Genomic DNA, 22541 nt, shown 5'->3' on the forward strand with positions numbered 1-22541 from the left:
AAACAACTCTTGGCAAAAACACTAGTTACAATATATTACTCTTCACATACATATATATGATGTGGCTGAGACTGTCAAAGATACCTAAGGAATTTGGACTTTCAATTAAAATAAATTAAAATTAATGGGAATTGGGCATCTAACTCCCCTACACAGCTTTGAATAATCTCAGCCTATATTCACATATATACACACTCAGAGGAAATGGAGGTTATTTACTGTAACTGGAGGTTCTTCGAAATGTGCGGTCCCTATCCCAATTCCAAACATGGGTGTGCATGCGCACCATGCACCAGAAATGTTCGTAGCAGCGTTCGTCAACCTATATGCACATTGTGTGTTGGCCACATGGTGCATCCAAGGTCTTACGAGGCTGCGTGGGTCGACGCCTCTCCAGGTCCCTCTTACCAACAATCACAGAGTCCATAGCAGAGGGGAAGGAGTGTGTGGCTGGAATCCAGATAGGGACCACACATCTCAAGGAACTTCCAGGTACAGCAAATGACCGCCATTTGTTCTTCGAGTGCTGGTACCTATGTGGATTCCAAATGCAGCAAGCAATTCTCAGCGTGGAGGTGGAAGCGAGGGCTCGTCAGAAGTGAGAGTCTGCAGCACCTAGCCAACTGTAGTGTCTGATACTGCCGATGGGGCTATGGCATAGTGAGTGGTGAAAGTGTGGACAGAGGACCATGCGGCCGCTTTACAAATGTCCTGCCACGGAACGTCCAAGGAGGGCACATGCACCTGCGTGGAGTGAACAATGATGCCAGGTGATGGAGAGACTTGGGGAAGGGGTAACACTCCCCGATGCAACGAGAGCTCCACTTGGAGAGATGCTGAGAGGAAAGAACGTGGTCCTTGCAACGTTCTGCAGTGGTGACGAAAAGCTTGGGCAAGGTCTGGAAACAACGTGTGCGTTGCAGATAGAAGGCCAACGCGTGTCGGACGTCAAAAGGGCATGTAGTGTCCGCTCTTTCTATGAGGCATGCAGTTTTGGATAGAAGGTGAATGGATTGGTTAAGATGGAACGGAGAGACCACCTTAAGTAGAACTTCAGATGGAGTCCTTATGGAAGACTGTAAAAGGGCAGGTCTACCATCATTGCTGCCAGCTTGCTAACCTGTCGGGCAGATGTGATCACCACAAAAACATTACCTGCTTGGAGAGATGGGTGAGGAGGCAAGTAGCTAGTTTGAAGGGCAGCTTGGCGAGTGCCGAGAGGATGAGGTTCAGGCTCGGGGGGTGGGAGTGACGGACTGTTACAGACTGATAGGAAGGTGTTGAGGAGACCACAGAGGAAATGGGTCAGGGCAGGGTGGCTAAAATTGAAGAAGCAATCAATCAGCGGGAGGAAGGAACTAAGCACTGTTAGGTGGACCCAGACGGAGAAGTGGACATGGTCTGACTGTCAAAGGTGGAGAAGGTAGTCAAGGATGGTGGGGATAGAGACTGGGTTCAGGGGTGACGGTGACAGGAAGTCCACACTGTGAAGCACTTCCACTTCACTTCGTAGCATGCTCTAGTGGATAGGTGTCTGCTCTGTGAATGTTGTGAACTGAAGTTGAGCATGTGTTGTCCATTCGCAAGCCCCATCCAAACACCAGGCTGTGAGGTGAAGCAGTTCCAGGGCTGGGTGCTGGAGTTGGCCGCACTGCTGCATGAGGAGATTCAGGAGAGGAGGAAGGCGGATCAGCAGGTAAACTAAGAGATGAAGGAGGTCAGTGAACCAATATTGGTGAGGCCAGAAAGAAGCAATGACGATGAGGACTACATGGTGTCGTTGCATTTTGTGGAGGATTTGTGGAAAGAGTGATATGGGTGGAAAGGTGTATTAGAGGTCGGGTGACCAAGGGAAGGGAAGCGTGTGCCGCTGAGAGCCTCATCCAAAAGCACCCCTGGAGCAGAAAAGGGGGAACTTGAGGTTGGCAGAAATCGCAAACAGGTGCCAGCATGGCGTGCCCCACTTGTGGAAGATGGGTTGGAGAGTGCGGTCGTGGAACTCCCACTTGTGGTTGTTGTGGAAGAGGCAACTGAGAGCATCCTCAAGGGTTTTGTCGGTGCCCAGAAGATGGACAGCATGGAATGTTTTGTCATGCCTGAGGCACCAGTTCCACAGATGAATGCTTTTACTCAAAGGGTTGGGGACCGGGCTCCACCCAGTTTGTTTATATAGATGACAGCCACCCTGTTGTCTGAGAGAAGTTGTACATGATGGGATTGGGAGAAGGGTAGGGATGCCTGACAAGAGAGGCGGGCTGCTCGTAATTCCAGGATGCTGATCTGCATTCTGGCCTCTCTGGGGGACCATAATCCTTGGACAGTATGGACCTCCAGATGAGCACCCCAGCCTCCAAGCAAAGTGTCCATGGTGAGGGTGGTACTGGATGTGAGAGGGTTGAATGGAGTGCTGGCCATAACCTTGGCCAAGTTGAACCACCATGCGAGGGAAGTCAAGACTACCGGGGGGGTGGGGTACCCTTTTGTGGAGGTAGTCCAGTTGTAGATGGCAGATGGTATGCAGCCACAGTTGGAGACATCATATATGCAGACATGCATGCGGGATGACAGAGATGCAGACTGTCATATGGCCTAGGAGAAAAAGGCACGGTCTGAGACGTGTGGGGGTGGCGGCAAAGTTGTGCAATGACTGAAGTGAGGGCTGCGAAGCAATCCGCTGGCAGAAAGGCCCATGCTACAAGGCAGGTTAGTCGAATCCTATGAAAGTGAGCTCTTGGCGAGATACAAGGGCTGACTTTTCCTCGTTGACACAAATCCCCAGGCTCATGAGACGATTTTGTAGGGAGAGGATGTTGGCCAGGAGACATTCCTGGGACAACACAACTAGGAGCCCGCTGTCCAGCTACGGGAACGACGAGTGGCCAAGATGTAATATATAGGTTGCCACTATCATGAAGACCTTCATGAAGACACATGGAGCAGTGGCTATTCCGAATGGCAGAACTCGGAACTGATTATGTGAGTGGCCTACCATCAAGCAAAGGAATTTGCGATGGGCGGGATGTATGTCCACGTGAAAATAGGCATCTTTCATATCGAGAGCCATGAACCAGGTTCCAGGGGAGACGCAGAAGACAATCTGGGGAAGGGTGACCATGCAGAATCAGAACTTGTAGATAAATCGGTTTAGAGCCAGGAGGTCTAAAACGGGACAAAGGCTGCCTCCTTCCTACAATATGAGGACATAAGGGATGTAAAAACCACGGCCATGATAGTGACGTGGAATGCACTCTATTGCACCCTTCCAGAGGAGAGTGTTTGCTTCCTCTTGGAAGAGATTGTGTTGTGATGAGTCTCCCATTCCCCCACAGGGGGAGGGGGCATGGTGAGGGTTGAAGGAAAGAAATTCTATGAGGTACCCCTGATGTATGATTTCCAAACTCCCAACGATCAATGGTAATCTTGCTCCAGTTGAAGGTTAATTGAGCAAGACAGCCTCCAAAGATTACCAAAGGGACCGCATGAGAAGAGGAGGGTGATTTGCAGGTCTCAAGGGAGGAATCAAAATGGGTGTTTGGACGGGCGTTGCGGGAAAGAAGAAGAAGTGGAGAAGGTAGTAGCAGGAGGGTATCAAGGACGTTGAGAGTGCTGATGGCAACGCAATTGATCCTGCTGTTGTGGAAGGTAGATTGGTAGACAGGGTGGACAGGATACCAAGGGCAGAAAGAGAACCGGTACTGGCAGCAAGTTGGGACTAGCATGTAAAGGTCCAAGGACTGCAGAGTGGTGCGGGAGTCCTTAAGCGAGTGTAGACTCTTGTCAGTTTTATCAATAAAAAGTTTTTGATTATCAAAAGGGAGGCCCTCAAGCATGGTCTGGACCTCCATTGGGAACCCCAATGTTTGTAACCATGATTCTCTGCGAAGTACCACCCCCAAAGCCAAGAAGTGGGATGATGTGTCCACTGCATCTACTGCAGCCTGGAGGCTGACTTTGGCCACCAACTTGCCTTCCTCAACCAAAGATTGAAACTCGGCCTGTTTATCTTCCTGGAGAGAGAGGCCTGAAAATCTGCCACTTTGATATATGTTCGGTAGTCATATTTCACCAATACAGCCTGGTAACTGGCTACGTGGAATTGCAGGTCCACCAAAGTATTGACCTTATGGCCAATCAGGTCAAGTTTCTTGGTCGCTCGATCCGGAGTGGTGGACTTGAAGTGCTGTTTTTTGGCATGCTCTGTTGATGCCTGGACCACTAACGAATTGCATGGTTGGGGTGTGTAAACAGGAAGTCCATATCTTTTGCAGGGACAAAAGTAGCTGCATTCCGCTTTCTCAGGTGTAAGTGCATATGATGCAGGGGCATGCCAGACTGCCCGAGCTGGTTGAAGAAGCACACTGTGTGTGGGAAGAGTGGCGCGCGAGGGTCCCACCGGCTACAGAATGTCCAGGAACTTGTCCTGGGGCTCCTTTATGTCCTCTGCCAGTAGGTTAAGGTCCCTCACCATACGCCGGAGCAGGTCCTGGTATCGAACATGGTTGTCCTTGGGAGAAAGGGAAGGTGGGATAAGTGCCTCATCCAGGGAGGAAGACATTCCAGGGGGGATTGATGGCTCCTGTGAGTCCGTGCCTGAAACTGCCAAGATCAGGGCAGGCTGAAAAAGGAGAGCAGATTCTCCCACAACTGGTGGATAACAGTGAAGTTAGATTCCCTGACAAGTCACAAACAGTGCTCCTGATTTCTCACATGGGTTATCAGGAAAGTAAAACATGAAGCTACACAGCCCCCTCTATTGCATTTCAGTCTCTGGGTCCCAATTGACCAGTAGGTTCAGTAAAGAGATGAGTTATTTAAAACATTATTCCCTTTACCAAAATGTTCTCCTGATCCTCAAAGGCTCAGCCACATTACCAGATCAATATAAGTTTGGCTCTTACCCAAAACTAAAACTAAAGGTCTATTATAAAAGGAAAGAAACAAATAAGAAGAGATGTTAAATAACCAAAGCAATCAGATACCTACAAATGACTTTGAAGTCCATATATATCAGATTCTCAGCAGAAGCATGGCATTCACAGGCTTGTACAGTTCCTCTGGAGCACACCCAGTGCCTCGAGAGGTCTCAGTCCTTAGTTTCACAGCTTCAATTATAGATGAGTTGATCCCGGGGTAGGAATCAGGAATGAAGACCAGATGGAAAGGGTGCAGCTGCATTTTATAGTTTCTGCCATGAGGCTTGTACTTCCTTTGTCCCATCCACAGCCACACACAGACCCATGGCATGGAAAAAATAAGAGTCCCCTGTCCCTAGGCATGTTCTTACATGTCCTGGTGACTCATAAGGTGTAGCCCTGGCATCTCACGCTGAGCTCAGTGTACAGGTGAGGACCCTCAATGAGTTATCAATCCTGACACTAATCTTCCTGGGGGGATATAACCCAGTAGCACAGCACAAGTTTTTGGATTCAGATATATCACACATATCCATAACTTACAATACAAATATGACACATACACAAACAATATTAACATACTTAACAAATTATAATCTTTCCAATGGTACCTGACGGCATATCTGGTAAGAATCATTGCCATTTTGTCATATTGATATTAAATAATACCATAAATGGTTACCCCTAATCCAGACAACGTCACAGCTCCATTGGTTCTGGTGGTGCGGCATATTGGGGTTCCTCGTAAACCGAGGGAGGACCTGTATAGACTGGTGAAGAGTAGTGGTGAGGCAGCAGCAGTGGTGCCCCATGGCCACAGTACGGGTCCCCAATGGTGCCAGTAGGTGCAAGCATACGGATCTGCTGGAGCCGCTGGACCACAATGGTACCGGAACGGTTCATCAGTGGGAGGTCCATACGCTGGTGCACAGGGCAGGCGTCACTGTTCCAGAGTGCAGGAGCATGCGGATGAAAAGGAGGGATTCTGTTCCAAAGACCTCTGTGAGTTGGAAGACTGGTCCAGAAATGGCAGTGCCATTGCAACGGCTGAAGCCAGTGTGAGCACCTCTGCAAGGAGGCGATCACTTGCTGTTCCAACAGTGCAATGAGGAGCGGCTCAAGGCAGTGGCTTAACAGGAACGGTTCATCCACTGGTGATGGAGGGCGTGTGGTTCCTGGTGATCTGGGACATGGTGGGGAACCGGTATATGGTAGAAGCTCAGCCATAGGTGTCAGCAGGGACAGCCAGGTGTGCACGATACTGGGCATGGGATTCCTGATGGTCCCGGCGGTGTGGATGGACCTGGGGGTGGAGGCAGTGGCTCCACAACAGAAGTCAAGGATGACACCGGTTGGTCTCAGTGGTGTTTAGATTTGTGTTCTGTCCGAGACTTCTTGAGTGGAGGAGCAGCTGCTGAGTCCTCACATGACTTCTCACATGGCCTGACATGGCTCAGGGAGGCAATGCTGCATTTCAAGGCAGTCCTTCTCGGGGAGTCACCCTCATGCCCATGAACATGCTTCTTATGAGCATGGTGCTGCTTCAACGCTGCTGCCAGTACCGTGGGTGGTATCGGAGCTAAGGATGCCACTCTGGACAGAGCTGGTGAAGTACTCATTGGCGGTGAGGGCAAAATGCTCCAGTGGATCCACCAGCGTGCCAGCGAAGTGCACACATGGGCACATTGCTTCCTCCATGAGGTGTTTTCAGAGTGGGAGCTCTCGAGCCTCATGAGTTCTTGGTGGGAAGTAGCAACAGAAGGAGCAGCAGGGTGATGATGTGGGCTTCACCCAACCAACAGAGACATCACTGGCGTTTGTCGCTCACGGAGAAGGAGCATGGACGCAATGCACAGCTTTTAAAGCCGCCTTGTTGGGGCATAGTCCCCCTAAGCGGGTGGGATGCCCCGCACGGGATAAATGGACAACTACTACTAAATTCCTAACTTAATAACTGCTAACTATTAACTACTAGAAGCTATGTTTAACTGTGTAAAAACTATATACAATAATGCTAAAAAGACTACCAATATGGAGAGAGGAAGAGGGTTCCCACTCTAGCCATGTGGCGGTAAGAGAGAATTGGAGGGGCGTTGACCCGCGCAGCCTCATAAGACTTCAGACGCACCATATATCCGACACACAACGAGCACGTGTGTCGACGGACACTGCTATGAACAGTTCCAGTTCCAGCACCTGGTGCGCATGCGCACCCATGTTCGGAATTCACATAGGGACCAGCACTCAAAGAACAACATATTCCCACCAGGTATTATAATGCTATGATGGAAAGCTACTGAGCTCTTTTGATGACTCTTTAAACTAAGGGCTTGCCTACACTTCAACAGTACAGCAGTATAGCTAAGTACAGCTGCCTAAGTCAAAGGGAGCAGTTCTCCTGACCCGTAGGTAATCCACCTCGCCGGGAGGTGGTAGCTAAGTCAACAGAAGAATTATTCTGTCAGTGTAATGCTGTCTATACTGGGGGTTAGGTTGGCTTAACTACAACGCTCAGAGGTGTGGATTTTTCACACCCTGAGTGACATAGATGGGTCAACCTAACTTTTTAGCTTAGACCAGGCCTTAGTGACTAAGAGTGTTTTTGCTGTCATCTGGTCACAAAGATAGCATTATAATGCATGGGTGGAGAAGCACTGATTCATAGGATATGTGGTAAGAGTAAAAACTACATGGATAGGGTTGGACATTAATTTTTACTTATCACTAGTGGCTAGAATACCAGCTCACCAAACTTAGTGGCTAGGGTAAATTCACTTGCCTCTCAGACAATTCTAGAAGGGGTGGATAGAAGCACAAAGGCAGCAGCAGAAAGGTAGTTGATCTACAACTGGGATAAATGCAAGGCAGCAGGGACAACAATTTCTGTAACTCAAGAGGAGGCAAGGGGAGGGAAACAAATCCATGACTCAAAAACTGAGGGAAGAAAGATGCTTTACTTCAAGCCCTGTATAAAGTACTTGTGCTTACAGTGAGAACTGAGCAGCGCAGGAAGCATCAGTCTTATCTGTATAGATCATATGCCTGATTCTATGCTGACTTGCACCTTGTGTAATCCATTCTCAAAGTGAACATAAACCGCTACCAAACCAGATGATAGCCATTCACACACCCACATTGCGCAGGTGAGAACTACTAAACAAGGTGTGAGGCAGTTGCCAAGAGTTTTCTAGCTAATATAATAATATATCTAATTGTGCAATAGCAATTATATTTTTTTGCCCACCAAGTACCCGTGTAATAGTACTTTGGGTCACAACTTCTCAAGCTTTCAATACAAAGGATTTTTAACCATTGTAACTCTACCAATGTTAACCTGCCTGCATACTTGTTAACTCAGCTAGACTTGCATCTTACCCCTCCATTATAACCTAAGGACTTGCCTATACTGGCAAATTAATTTAGATTAAGGTGGGGTGTGAATTTAAAGCACATTAGCTATTTCTGAATAACCTCAATGTGTAGACTCTCTGAATCTGGAATAAGACCTCGTCTAGACTACAAATGCTATACCTATACCAATGGAGCCTCCTACTGTAGACACATTTTATACCAACCAAAGGAGTTTTTCTGCTAGCATAGCTACACCATTTCTCCAAGTGACATTTAGTTATGTTGACTGAAGCCCTTTACTGTCAGCATAGCCATATCTATGTTGGGAGTTTTGTCAGCACAGCTGTCAGTTAGGTGATACTTCTGACGAACATAGCTATGCCAACAAAACCTTGTAGCATAGACCTATACTGAGAGTTCCTTGTTCTGGTTTAGCATAATCCACTTTGTGGATGCTATTCAGGAGTTATTCAGGAACAGGAATAACTTTATGTGTAGACAAGCCCTAACTCCATTACTCCAGTACTAGCAATTTGACCATAATCCAATATTTTACTCCAAGTGTTGGCGAACATGTTGTGAAAATAAAATAAAGGCAGTCAATAGAACTGAAGGGACATGGAAAATTAAACCACTTCTCAAAAATTTTTTCTTTCAAAACAGATTATTATACAAACCTCTCAGGGCAACAGATCAAGTTTTAATTGTGACACCTTTCCTAAGATGGCACGTACAAGTTGCTGTCAGTAACAAAATGAGGTAAGCGGCACATTCTGAAATACCAAGTCAACTTGTTAAGCAAAAATGACTCATCTTTTTTTAATATTAGTTTTTGACTTCTCTAATGTAAGCAGTCACGAAGACAGGAAGGGGAGGCTGCGTGTGACACAAGGGCCCTCACTCTTTTTGAAACTTTGGTTTGTTAAACTGGGCTCTAGATTTATTTTTAATTCCTGCTCCATTGGACTTTTCCCTATCAGTCTGCCAGCTAAATGAAAACTGCAGAAAGTAGTTGGAATACTTTAGACAACAACACAGATATTTACTAAATAAGATAATGCATAGTACACATTAAAATGAATTTAAAAACCATCTATAGATTGTTGATAGATAGAAATAGCTATCCCTGCTATCATGAATGGTCCTGGTGCTTAAGAGCTGACATATAGAGACAAACCCTGTTCTTCATAGGACATTAGAAAAATGTGCCCCTAGGATAACTATATCAATTTATTTACATCAATGCAAGCCCATGGAGCTACACTGTGCTGATGTAAAGTGGGGCTTACGCTGGTGTGACTTAAATATGTAAATTATCCGAGTAGGCCACACTAGTGTAGGCCCCTCTTTACATTGACGCAGCATATCTACATTAGAGATCTGCACTGGTGTCATTACATCAGTGCAGTTACACCTATGTGAATTTCTCCAGTGTAGACAAGACTTAACTCCCACAAGTTAATGGGACTACTGGATGAGTAAAGCTCATCTACATTACAAATATAACCAAGTCAGCAGACTCAGTTGCAATATAGTTGAAAGTCCTGGCCAGTGCTTTAGCCCTGATACAGGGACATGTTTAGAACCTGGGACAACCACATAATCTAAGGCAGAGAAGCCTAGTGGTGAGCAAAATTTAAATCTTTGCAATACTTCATCAAAATAGACTGCTGGGAAACAGACTGAGGCACAGGAAGTGGAATTACTCCTTTATGAATGCAGCAGCATTTACTCTCATACAAGTGAGAAGAGACAAATATCCCCCTGCGTGAGACACGTCATGCATAGGGGTTTGTGGCTCCTGGAATTTTAAGGCCCTTTCACATTGCACCTGTTTCACTCAGAATCTAGCTTTCATGCTAAGAATCAAGTTATCTTACTGGCATTTTGTACTGGAATAAGAAATAAGGTTTCGACTTGTTACAGAGTTTGTTTTCTTTAAAATGTTTTATCTAGCAATGATTTAACCATAGATGAAACCAGGATTTACCATCTATTCCCACAATAAGCAGCATATACCAAATTGTCAAGGTGGCAGATCCATGACTATTTGATTTGATTAATTTGACTTTTGTTTAGTTATTTAACTATATTTGACATTTTAATTTTGTAGTCCAATATAATGACTGGAATACTTTATATGGCTGTGATTCAGCAAAGCATGTAAGTACGTGCTTAACTTTAAACATAAATAGTCCCACTTGAAGTCATTGGGACAACACATGTGATCGAGAAAAGCATTTAATCAAGGCATATATTATGTTGCCGTTTTCCTTTAAGCAGTTATCAAAATCCCACTGGTTTTAGCATTACTTGAAACTTCCAGAAGTTCAAACTGGTATTATCAATCTTAATTTTATTCCACCAACATCACAAAGCAAAAGCACTTACTGACTATGAATAATCACACAAGCCACAGACTTAAAAATAACAAAAAGGAAGTTGCTTACTCAAAATAAAACAGCCTTGCTGTAGGAAATAGTGAGAGCCCCTGCACAACAGTTTTAGTAGTTACAGAAATGAAGCATCCATTGCACAAGCAAAGCAAAAATAAATAAATAAATAAAAGCTCCACAAGAATCTTTGACAGGTAACATCAAAGAGCAGGAAATAGAGGTTGAAGAGCTGTTGAATCAATAGACGCAGATGTATTTAAATATAAAATTAGCGGGAGGGCCTGGAATCAATCATGCAAAAAGAGGAGGAAGTGTGCAAGATGATGATCCAATCAAGTTCTTACCAGGGCTTCATTATCTTCTGCAATTTCTGATAGCGTCTGCAAAATTTAAAAACTTCCACGTGAGGAGATACATTTTAATACAAAATAAAGTACATGTATAATAAAATTCAGGGATTGACAACATAGTATAAGGGGCAATAAATTACTGGCACTTATTCAGAAAGGAAATGATTCAATATTTGGTGAAGGAAAGGACTTCAATTAATTCAGAATACCTTTTAATTATCCGGCCTTAATACTTGTTTTAAGAAAGAAAGGAGGAAAGTGTTTCCAATGAAAAAAATAAGTTGAACATAGATCCTTTAGATTCTATTTATCTTTTCATTCAGAGTGCCTAGACAGCTTAAGTTACTGTGCATCCTCTTCCAGGTTTCTTTGATACAAAAGAGTTCATGATAATAAAAGCGTACACTTGAGATATCTGTCTTAAGTTGCTATAACATGAAGTCAGAAAAACTCGTTTCTTTTATTCCTTGTCTCCATTACAAACAACAATCAAAGGAGCAGATATGGCTAAAAGTTTTCCTGTAGATGGAAGCTAGATGGGCTAAAATCCTGACGCTGTTGAAGTCATTAGCAAAACTCCCATTGACTTCAATGGGGCCAGGATTTCACCCTAGGTTTTTAAACATGGCTATGGGGACATAGTGAGGTCATGTCTACACAACAACTTTAAGCCACATGGGAACTAGCTTCCCTGAGTTATAGTTGTAGTGTCCAGGCAAGAGCCTTATACTAACTAAAGGTGGGTCTGAGCTTCAAATGTAGGTCCAAATTCCGCACACCTAAATGAATGGGTAAACACATCCAGGGTGCTGGAATAACCCATTTGAGAAAAGGGAGGCACCAGTTGTGAAAAATGTACATATGGGTTCAGATTCCAAAAGTCTGTCATTAGGGATTTCAGTTTTTGCCAATCTCTAATTCTAACTTTCAGGAAATGCCACCCCTATAACAACTGCCCAAACACTTGATTCCTATTTGTGGACAGTGGCTTATGTACCACATCCAAGAGAGTTTTGTTTAGATGTTTCCTGTTTTTCTGAGACATGCAGTACTGTGCATCATTAATGAACCAGAAACTATGGCATCATATTACTATATTTAGGAAATTGAAAGCTGAATACTAAGTGGAGGGAAGAGGGAGAAGATAATAAGGAGCATTTCAAAGTCCCGGTTCACTAATCATGATTTGCAAATCAACCCAGTAACAACCAGCACCAGAAGTGCTGATTATGCTGATTAAGCAAGCTAAAGTAAAGAAGTTATGAATGGTGAGAGTGATATCCAAAAAAATAATAATCCAGACAGCAACTTCACTTTCCTTCACCCCCCCTACATGCCGAAATCCTGTATGTCAATTATTACAGAGAACTCTTGATTTTTGCAGACCTCACTAGCCTGTCTTTTTAATCCTTTTTATCCTTTCTTTGGGAGCAACTTGGATTTGTTATAACAATGTTTTCCAGCATTTGTATATGGATATACAATATCATAAGGTCTGAATTAGTCCAATGTGCTTGGTTACCTAGTTCTGTTGTCCTTACAGTGTATTCACAACTTATTGTAGGAGACATCCTTTAGTATAAGGAAGGCAACTTTCTGTGATGAAATGGAATAGTTATTCACATGGGGCCAAACTTACACCAAACTTACACCCTGTAACCTATTGATTAAAAACAAATTATTTACAGTAAAGTCAAACTTAGGTTGCAAAGGATGTGAGTTGGGTCAGGATTGGGACCCTGGTCATCCACTACTTTGCCACTTCTTCTGATGAATTCTAACTGCTTTCAACCAAACACTATCCAGTTCCATGTCTGCAGCAATATTTGGAACTTCACTGAGGGTACCTTTGATGAGACACAGCAATAATGAAGGATTCTCTCTCCTTCTTCTACATCCTAATTTGGAAGCGTATGCTTCCTCTACCTAAACAGTATGCTGTATGTTCTACGGATTCTACGGATACTGCATCGGTATGATGATTGTCATATGCCATTTTCATATTATATCATCTCAAGTCCAATGTTTTCTTTCATGCCATGTCCCCATTTCAGTCACTGAGATAAGGGGCTTTGGGGGAAGAGTGAAAAGTAAGTGCCTTCTTGAGATGATTCACGCTCCACCCCAAGCAGGGCATTGCTGGAGAAATACTTTGAGACTCTTATATTACATAGAGTTACCTCCTAGAGCAGTATTTCCCACACGGTTGGTCTTGCCCCACCAATTGGTCATGGGAAGGGCCTAGGTGGGTTGTATGTGTCCTAGCGGCACACCCCACCACCTGCACTTTAACTTCCCCATAGAGAGTGGGATCCACGCAGCGGTAGCAGCTGTAGCGCAAAGGAAGTGCCTCGTGATTCCACTCTCGCTTCCCCGGGGCAGCAACAGCAGAAGCAACACAAGAAAGTGGCTAGAGCCAACAAATGGACTATCTGCAGGAATAGTGGCCTGGCTGCAGGGAAAGAGGGGCCGGCAGGAGCTGCAGAAGAGGACAGGGCTGGGGAAGCAAGAGCTAGGGGACTAGGGACGAGGGGGCAAGAGGTGGGAAGGAGAAAGGGGGAAGCAGAAGTAATGGTGGGTCCCCAAAAAAGAGAAAATGCAGTTGGTGTGTCACCTTAGTAAAAAGTTTGGGAACTGCTGTTCTAGAGGAAGCATGGTCTTTTGGTTAAGGCACTGCATTGGGACTCTGATACCAGCTATGCAAACTTCCCGTGTGACTTGGGGCATAGGCCATAACTTTCCTGCGCGTCATTTCTCCATTTATAAGATCTCTCTAGGTACGCATATGTAAGGATAAGGCTTTTGTCATGGAGGTCACAGAAGTCACAGATTCCATGACTTCCAGAGACCTCCATGAAATGATCCTCTTCTGTTTCTGGGGGCTCCACGCTGGAGCTCCAGCTAGTGACGATTACTAAACCCTCCCCCTCCGGCAGTGGGACTAGGGCTCTCAACCCCTCCCTCTGGCTTCAGTGATGCCTGGTCAACACCCCTCCCCATTAATTTTAGTAGAAGTCACAGAAAAGTCATGGGCTTCCGTGAATTTTTGTGTATTCCTCATGACCTGTCTGTGACTTTTACTAAAAATAACCATGACAAAATCTTAAACAAACCTTGCTCACATGACTCCCAGCTGTATCTGAGCACCTTCCAACTGTTTAAAACCAACAAGTGTCTCTCTTGATTTCTTCCTTCTGGCCCCTCCTGAAATATAGGGGTTTTGTTTTTGTGTGTGTATGTGTGTGTGTGTTTGGGGGGGACAGGAGCTTAGACAAATGTGTTTTGGATTTAGTTCTGAAAGTGGGGAAATCCATGGTCACTGCTGAGGGAGTGAGTCAAGGTTGCCAACTGTCCGTAAATTTATGCACAGTCAGTAAAAAAAATGTACAATTTTAGCACTGTCAGTAAATCCGTAAATAAATGAAAATGTCCGTAAAATTGGGTAGAAAAAAAACCATTGTATTTGCACGTTGATTGTCATCATTCAGAATCACTTCTTGTATCATAAAACTACACTGATCATGACTTTATCAATTTCCTGTTTTCTATTATTGCACACGCCCAAAGAACCCGATTGATCAATTAACTGCAGCTAAAACAATTGCGTAATTCCAAATTCCTGTGTACAGAATATCACGAGTGAGTACACACTATTGTATTGTTTATGGTATTTTTAGTGACGTCAGTAAAAAGTTTACCATGTCAGTAAAAACAAAACAAAAACAAAAACAAAACAAAAAAAAATCAAACTTTAGATCTTCATGTCAGTAAAAACTAAAATGAAAGGCTGGCAACCCTGGAGTGCCATAGTTCAGACTCTGGTCCTGTGAAAGTTCTCTCTCTTACACGTACATGATTCCTCCTATTGCTCGACAGTTTCATTGTTCTAGGGCAGGGATGGGCAAACTTTTTGGCCTGAGGGCTACATCTGCATATAGAAATCATATGGTAGGACATACAGAGTGGTGGGGGGAAGGAGAGGGCCGTGCAGGGGGAGTGGCTGAGGCGCGGTGCTACTTAGGGCCGGGAGCGACTCCAGTAAGGGCGCCACCGGGCCCACGTGGTGAGAGAAGGGCAGGGGGGAAGGGACGGGACTGGGATGGGGAGTGGCCACTGCACTCCGGCCAGGGAGCCGCTGGGCCCACGTGGTGGGAGAGGATTGGGGGGGAAGGACGGGGCTGGGAGGGGGAGCGGCCACTGCACCGTAGAGCTTGTTCCACACATTTTCTGCGGACCACCGGTTGATTTGGAGGGCCTGATTAAAAGCTCAGATGGGCCGTAGGCAGCCTATGGGCCACAATTTGCCCACCCCTGTTCTAGGGGGAATGTATCTCTGATGGCAACTCATGGTTGTGGAGGGTGGGGTGGCCTAATGTGGAGGAGCAGACAGGAGATTCTGTATTATTGTATCAAAGCAGTTATCCAGGAGGATATTGGAAGTCTACCAAAATAATTAGTGGTGTGAACTTCATCACTATGTCAAACAGCATCTCTATCAATTCCTCTGGGAAGGCTTTCACGCTTCAGTGTTCGTAGAGAAGTCTGAACTTGGACTTCCTAATAATCAGTGGGTACACTGAGGAAGAATGCTTCTGTTGACCTAGCTACCACTGCCCAGGTAAGTGGGCTTCCTGCAGTGATGGAAAAACCCTTCCATCGGCGTAGGAAGCGTCTACACTACAGCACTATTGTGACATCTACACTACAATGTTATGGCTGATTCCTATTTGACAGAAATCTTCCTGCTTTTCAGCTTCGAAGGGAAGAGAATGGCTACTGCACCCAGAGGTTTCTCCTCCCTAGATATGGCCTTGTGGTGGATAGAGGCACCTGAAGGGTTGAGGTGAGCCAACACTGATCAGGTAGTGATGTCAGTCAGCCAGGTTTCTGTAATGCAGACCAAGTCAAGTGAGTCATCACTGATAAGGTCCTGTATGGACAAGGTCATATTGATCAGGGGAAAGGATGAGGTCCCTGATATTTGTCTCTTTTGGGAATGTGCTGTTTGCTGATTGCACTGGAATGGATGGGAATACCACCATCTTCATACCTCACGGGAGGGTTGTGAGGGTAAATTAATTAACGTTTGTGAAGGACTCATAGTACATTGATGAGCAGATAAATCTGTCATACCAGTTTCCATAAAGGAAAAAAACCTCAAACTGAATGCCAACATAATGTAAAAGAGAATAATGAAAGGTTACTGGTTTAGACATTCTGCTACCACAATATGTTCACTGTTTGGCCTCGAAGGAACTTTGTGATACATTTCTGGCTGAATCCCAAAAAAACAGCAGTTCCATTTGGAATTCCTCGACCCACACAGATTTAATTCTTGCTGAAAGTGCATTGTAATATATGCCAAGAGCAGCTTCCAGCTGAGACAAAGTTAGCACAGCTCCTCTTGGCTCTTGTGCTAAGATTGCTGACTATGAATCAAAGGAGTTCTAGCTGGAGGGCTTTTCTACACTTGAAACACAGCAGCTGTGCCAGTATAATTTTCAGTGTAGACACTACTACCTACACCAATGGGAGGGGTTCTCCAATCGGCATAGGTAATCCACCACCATGAGAGACGGTAGCTATACTGACAGAAGAATTCGTCAATCAGCTGAGAACTGTCTATGCAAGGAATTATGTCGGTTTAAACTAAAGAGGTTAGATTTTTCACACCCCTGAGCAACATAGCTGGATTGACCTAACTTTTTAGTGTAAACCAAGCCTCAGCCTCAGAAGGGGTAATCAACAAGATAGACAAATGGTTCATGCTAAGGAGCTTTTGTGAAAATTTCACACCATTGCTTATGCCAGTGCAGCTCTCTTGGTGTTAGCAATATCAAGAGTGCTAAAACATACAAGTCTCCCAAGGCTGTCAGTGTTTTTAAACACTACGTGTCTAAACACGCTCCTCTCAGAGAAAGTTTAAACAACACTTGGTTAATCACACCAGGCAGCGGACACAGGAGCAGGAGCTTTATCTGCAGTATTGCTCCGAACTTTGGGGATGGCCACTGTCAGTAAAAGCATAAAATGTTCTGAAAAATTCCTTCGCATAGACAATGGAGCAAGTTCAGCTACTGGACAGATGAAGGATCTGCTAACCAAATTCAGTCTCTTTCTGGATTTTCAGTCATAACATTAGGGTGTCCGCATCTTGGACATCAGACACCATTTAAAATCAAGGACATAATTAACTACCTTTCAGAAGTGTTCTGGCTCGGCTAACTCTTACCATTTTTTTTTAAACACATGGCAAGATGTTTTTAGTGGCCACAGCATCCCAGTTCCCCAAAAAAGAAAAAAAGCTTCCACCACATTCAAAAAAAAAAAGAGAAAAAAATTGAGACTCAGGAAGCCTATGCAACATGAAATACGGTTGCCTAGCAGCCCCAAAACCAATGAAAAATATTTAAGTATGAGGGGATTCTGTTTGTACCAAGTCTTGCTTAATATCATACTCACAGTTTGACAAACACCCTGATCAGGGTCAAACTAAGTAATAATTTGATGATGATTGTAAAAATGTTTACCTATAAAGCAGCAGTACTTCTACTCTCAGAAAAGACAGATGTCTTCATGCATCACTGAAAGAGAGATACCAACCAGCCAGGCCTCTGGAAAATTGCAAATCCTGGAATTTTAAACTGGTCTCACCTTTTCCTCAAATTCTAAGTTTTCATGCTAAGAAACGACCTATTTTTCATTGTGAGGAGTGTTCAGAAATTTAAAGCCACTGCACTTTTCCCTTTTAATCCAGTTTTACAGAAATCTGTCTCTTGACCAAAAAAAGGGGGGGGAAGCAAAGTGTCTATCTTCCCACATTCAATTCACCTCAAGAACATACTAACATTAACACTTAGCTAGGAACATTTAAATGCTAATGTTTTTAAGCATGGGCGAGGTAAGAAAAACAACACTGATGTCTCCAATGTCCTGGGATCCACACAGCTACAACTACACTGCATACAACACTGAAGGTCAAGGCATTTAATAGAAAAGCTTAATTTTTCAGTGCTCTTCTACCCCTTTTTCAGGATGTGCTCTTTGTTGACTCATTCTTTAAAGTGGGCTTTTCCTGTTGCACACAATGCCTAGGTTGGAAAAACAACAGGAAATAAAAAGGAAAAATTCCAAACATGAAGTGACCAGGAAAGAAAAAAAGACAACCCAGACAAAAACACTTTTCTGGTTTGTAGCTATTGTAAATGGAAAATGGGCACATGGCTCTTTTTTTCCACTGCTACATCCCTATCATCTGGGGGGCTGAGGGGGAGGATGCTGTGGTTTCCTTTGTGAGCATAATGGACATTACACACCAGCGGTGTACGAAGCACTTTCCTGTCCAGTGTCATCAAACAACATAATCGAATCATGATTCTGTCTGGCAGTTTAGATGGGATTGAACTATGTTTTAACATGTTACCAAATCATGCTCTCACTTGGACTTTGCAGAGCTTTAAGGATTAAAACAAGATTTGGTCCCATCTTGTAAGACTTTTACTTGCTGCTTTGGCTCAGGTGTGTTTTGTATCATATTGTGATGATCATTCACCAAAGAGAGTAAGAACAGAAAAAATTCTACAGCAGTAATTTCTGCAGTTTTCCACTGGCCTTGCACATAATACCATATGAAAAGTGAGCAAAGAGCTATAATTTAGCAGGGTCTTCTCCACAAACTAGATCTTGAACAACATGATCTTTTTAATTTGTGCTTAATGCATGGATGATTGCTATCTCAAAAGCTGCCAATTCCGTAGCTGCTGAAAAGTACATCTGACTTGCTTATTGGGAAGATTTCTCTCTCTCTAAAAAATAACGAACAACAATTCAGAAATAAATTCAGATTAATCTGGTCTGGCAGCATTTGTGATTTCCAACAGTGAAAAGACATAATTCCTCTAATGCAGAAATTGAAGCAATTTTCCTCCTCTACCTTCCCCACAAAGCAATTACATCCCTATCACACAGGCCAGGTCTACATTACAAACGTTTGCTGGCATAGCTGTGTCAGTAAGGAGTGTGATCTCTGACCCACATAGCTATGTTGGCAAGAGCCCCTAGGTAGATGCAGTTATATCAAAGTAAGAGTTTTTGACTGATGTAACTTATTTCACTCCATGGGAGCTGGCTGGAATAAGCTATAGAGGCAACAGCACAGTAAGGCCAGTATAAACCATGTCCACACTAGGAATTGTTTGCCTGTATAGTATGCCAGTATAGCTATATTGGCAAAATGCTGCTAGAGTAGATTTGGCCCTAGATGCAACAATAAATTAAACACAGTTGCTGCCACTCTTGTCCTACCACACAGCTATGTGGTGGCCATATTCCTTTTGGAATAGTCATTTTTCTTATGTAGAACTCAGAAGCACACTCTGTTCACAATAGCAATGGAAACTGTTTTAGAACTATGCTGTTAAACAGTTGTTTACAGGAGTCCCAACAGCAAGCCTTCAAAAATCATGCATCCAGACCCCAAAATCACGTGATTTATTTTAAAACTTCATGATTTTAAAGCCACAGGGGTAAAAGTGGGGTTCTTTTAATTTGCCTTCTGACTTTTCAGCCTTTGGGAGTCATGTTTTCAAAGTTTTCCTCTGCACCTATAAGAGCTAAAAACTTTTTTGTAAATATGAAAGGTGAGATGCTCATGACTTCTTCACACGACTCCAGGAGCTGGGGCTTTAAGAAAAACACCAAATATCATGAGACTTATGATAAACCAGGAGAACTGGCAACACTAAATTTGACATCCGTCAACAGTGTGCCTTTGTTGATAAGAAGGCTAACGGCACGTTGGGCTGCACTGGTAGGAGCACTGCCAGCAGATCGAGGGAAGCGATTATTCCCCTCTATTCGGCACTGGTGAGACCAGAGTATGGAGTATTGTGTCCAGTTTTGGACCTCCCACTACAGAAAGGATGGGGACAAATTGGAGAGAGTCCAGCAGAGGGCAATGAAAATGATTAGGGAGCTGGGGCACACGACTTATGAAGAGAGGCTGAAGGAACTGGGCTTGTTTAGTCTGAAGAAGAGAAGAGTGAGGAGGGATTTGATAGCAGCCTTCAGCTACCTGAAAAGGGTTGCAGGGAAGATGGAGCTAGACTGTTCTCAGTGGTGGCAGATGACAGAACAAGGAGCAATGGTCTCAAGTTGCAGTGGGGGAGGTCTAGGCTGGATATTAGGAAAATCTTTTTCACTAGGAGGGTGGTGAAGTTCTGGAATTGGTTACCTAGGGAGGTGATGCAATCTCCATCCTAAGAGGTTTTTAAGGTCTGGCTTGACGAATCTCTGGCTGAGATGATTTAGTTGGAGTTGGTCCTGCTTTGAACAGGGGGTTGGACTAGATGACTTTCTGAGGTCCCTTCCAACCCTAATCTTCTATGATTCTATTATTCTATTTGCTAAAATACTGATTCTGGGCTAGACTGTGGAATATCTGGGGACCACACCCCAGATGGTACTGCAAGGAGACTCTGCCTGGCTGAGGCACAATCTCTTTCAGACAGTTCTGCTTCTGTTTGCCAAATATAGGGATGCACATTTTACACCAGCCATTAAGGCAGTTCAGAACCAGTAACGGGGGGTGGGGCGGGAGAGGTTGCATGGTCTTGCTTCCTCCCTTCCCTCTTTTCCAAACCCTTTTCCCTGTGGTGCACAGGAACAAGTAGTCCCTTGACCCTGTATGTCAATTCCTGTGCATCAGGATCAGGAAATCTACCTGCATATCCCTCTGTGACCATGCACAACATGGGTTTCTTGTTTATTATCTTGTGTAATAAATCTACTAAGAAATACTATGTACTAGATGGAAACCGCTCATTTAAAAACAAAAACAAAAGCCCCCCCCACTAACTTTCTCTAGCATGAATAGAGTCTGAAGTCACTTCTTGTGTCTGCATGCGTGCACTCCTTTCTGTGTATATAGGCCCAAAGTCCTAGAGATGACTCAATGCCAAGGAAGCCTAGGGCTGGCAATCAGCATTTACTTGTTTTGGGGGTCATGAAGTGCCCACTTTTACAGTCCATCTGCATCTTAAAAGCAAATACAAGAATGATTTCCAATTTCTTGATTTTGTTTAGTAAAAATAAACAACTCGCAGCATACTCAGAGAGCCTGAAAGAGAAGCAAGCTGAGCATTTTTACTGGGGCATGAGCACTATGCCAGCTGCATCAATCAACATGAGTTAGATGGACATTGGCAGTTTCTAGACTTGCTCCTACTCCACAGCTACTATAAAAAATATTGGTATTGACAAGGTACACTTGCAGCTTCATTAGGGCCCTGTCCACACTATGATCAGACCGCTGCTAGCTACAATATTTTAATCTCAGCATGCACATTTTCTACAGCCCTTTTATTCCAAATGGTGTGGTGGTTGGGGAGCAGATCTTGACAGAATTATGGTAACTATACGTATGAAAAACATTTTTGACAAAACTCTCCTGAATGTTTATTATCCCGCCTCCATTCACCAGTCATTTTAATTTTCTTGAAGCATTGCAATGCAGTGTAAATAACACGCGGGGATGTCAGTAGGAGACACTGATAACTCCTATAAATGATTTTTATTTTAATTACACCAGATTGGTAGCATGTACACGTACAGCTACCTGGAAAACCCAGAGGAATCCTAGTCAGTAAGACAGGGAGTCATAACTATCACTGAACTAATGGAATGAGAGACAAACAAGCCAGCTGTAAACATGATGCAGGATTCCTCATTGGCAAATGTGGCATAAACTCCTGAGCTTCGCTTTACGTTGCTTGCCCCCTGAAGAGTTTTTTCTTTCACCGTGGAGTTAGCTCTAACTCGAGTCTTATCCACACAAAAACCCTTCCACTCTAGTGTGGTTGTGCTTTTAAACTGAGCTGGCAGGTCCATCAGGCGATCTAGACTAAAGCTCAAGTTAGCACAACTCATCCACTGCTCAGACAACCGTGCTGTACTGTAGGTGCAGGTGAGCTCTACTTGAGAACCCCCAGTCCTCCAATGCCTTCCCATAATTCCCCCAGACAAGTTCTTCTACAATTCACTGGGAACAAATTCCTAGAATGGCTCAGCTTGCTGCAGCAGTGTTAAGAACCAGGGGCTGTGGCTCCAGAAGTTTTAGCACCACAAGCGACTGCTGCACCAGGGTAGACATGGCTGCTCCAGTATGATTATGTAATGTGGCTGCTCTCACTCAAGCTAGGCTAATTTAAGTAAAATAACTCAAGAACATTTAACTCAAGTTAACTCAGCAGTGAATACTATCATCAGACTCCCAATGAAAATCAAAAGGGTCAAGACTAAAGCAAGACAGGAGAGTGAGAGCGACAGGTAGAAAAGTGCATGTGTGTGTTAGGTACAGAACTCTAAATTAAGTTTTCTATCCTTGTGGCTATTAGGCATGGACTTACCAAAAGATTTACTATATAAAACTACACAGTATATAATTTAAACAAGATACACTGTGTGGAGTAAATGTCCTTTCTCCACAATTACTCTCCCCTGACCAAACTTTAAAAACAAAATCGGTCTGCAAT

At 44.1% G+C, this 22541-nt stretch overlaps 1 protein-coding gene across 2 annotated transcripts in view; it reads right to left on the bottom strand.

Moving 5' to 3' along the window:
* Positions 1-22541, bottom strand: part of ELMO1 (engulfment and cell motility 1) — a 434299-nt gene that overhangs the window by 283849 nt on the left and 127909 nt on the right. For both annotated transcript variants that reach the window (XM_067562514.1, XM_067562513.1), the window contains exon 8: positions 11005-11040. In XM_067562514.1, the coding sequence (XP_067418615.1) occupies positions 11005-11040 (36 nt within the window). The remainder of the gene's footprint in view (positions 1-11004; positions 11041-22541) is intronic.

Source organism: Emydura macquarii, unplaced genomic scaffold, assembly GCF_026122565.2.
Source record: "Emydura macquarii macquarii isolate MOO-44397 ecotype Brisbane River unplaced genomic scaffold, CSIRO-AGI_Emac_v2 contig_2432, whole genome shotgun sequence".
In the NCBI taxonomy this organism is placed as follows: domain Eukaryota; kingdom Metazoa; phylum Chordata; order Testudines; family Chelidae; genus Emydura; species Emydura macquarii.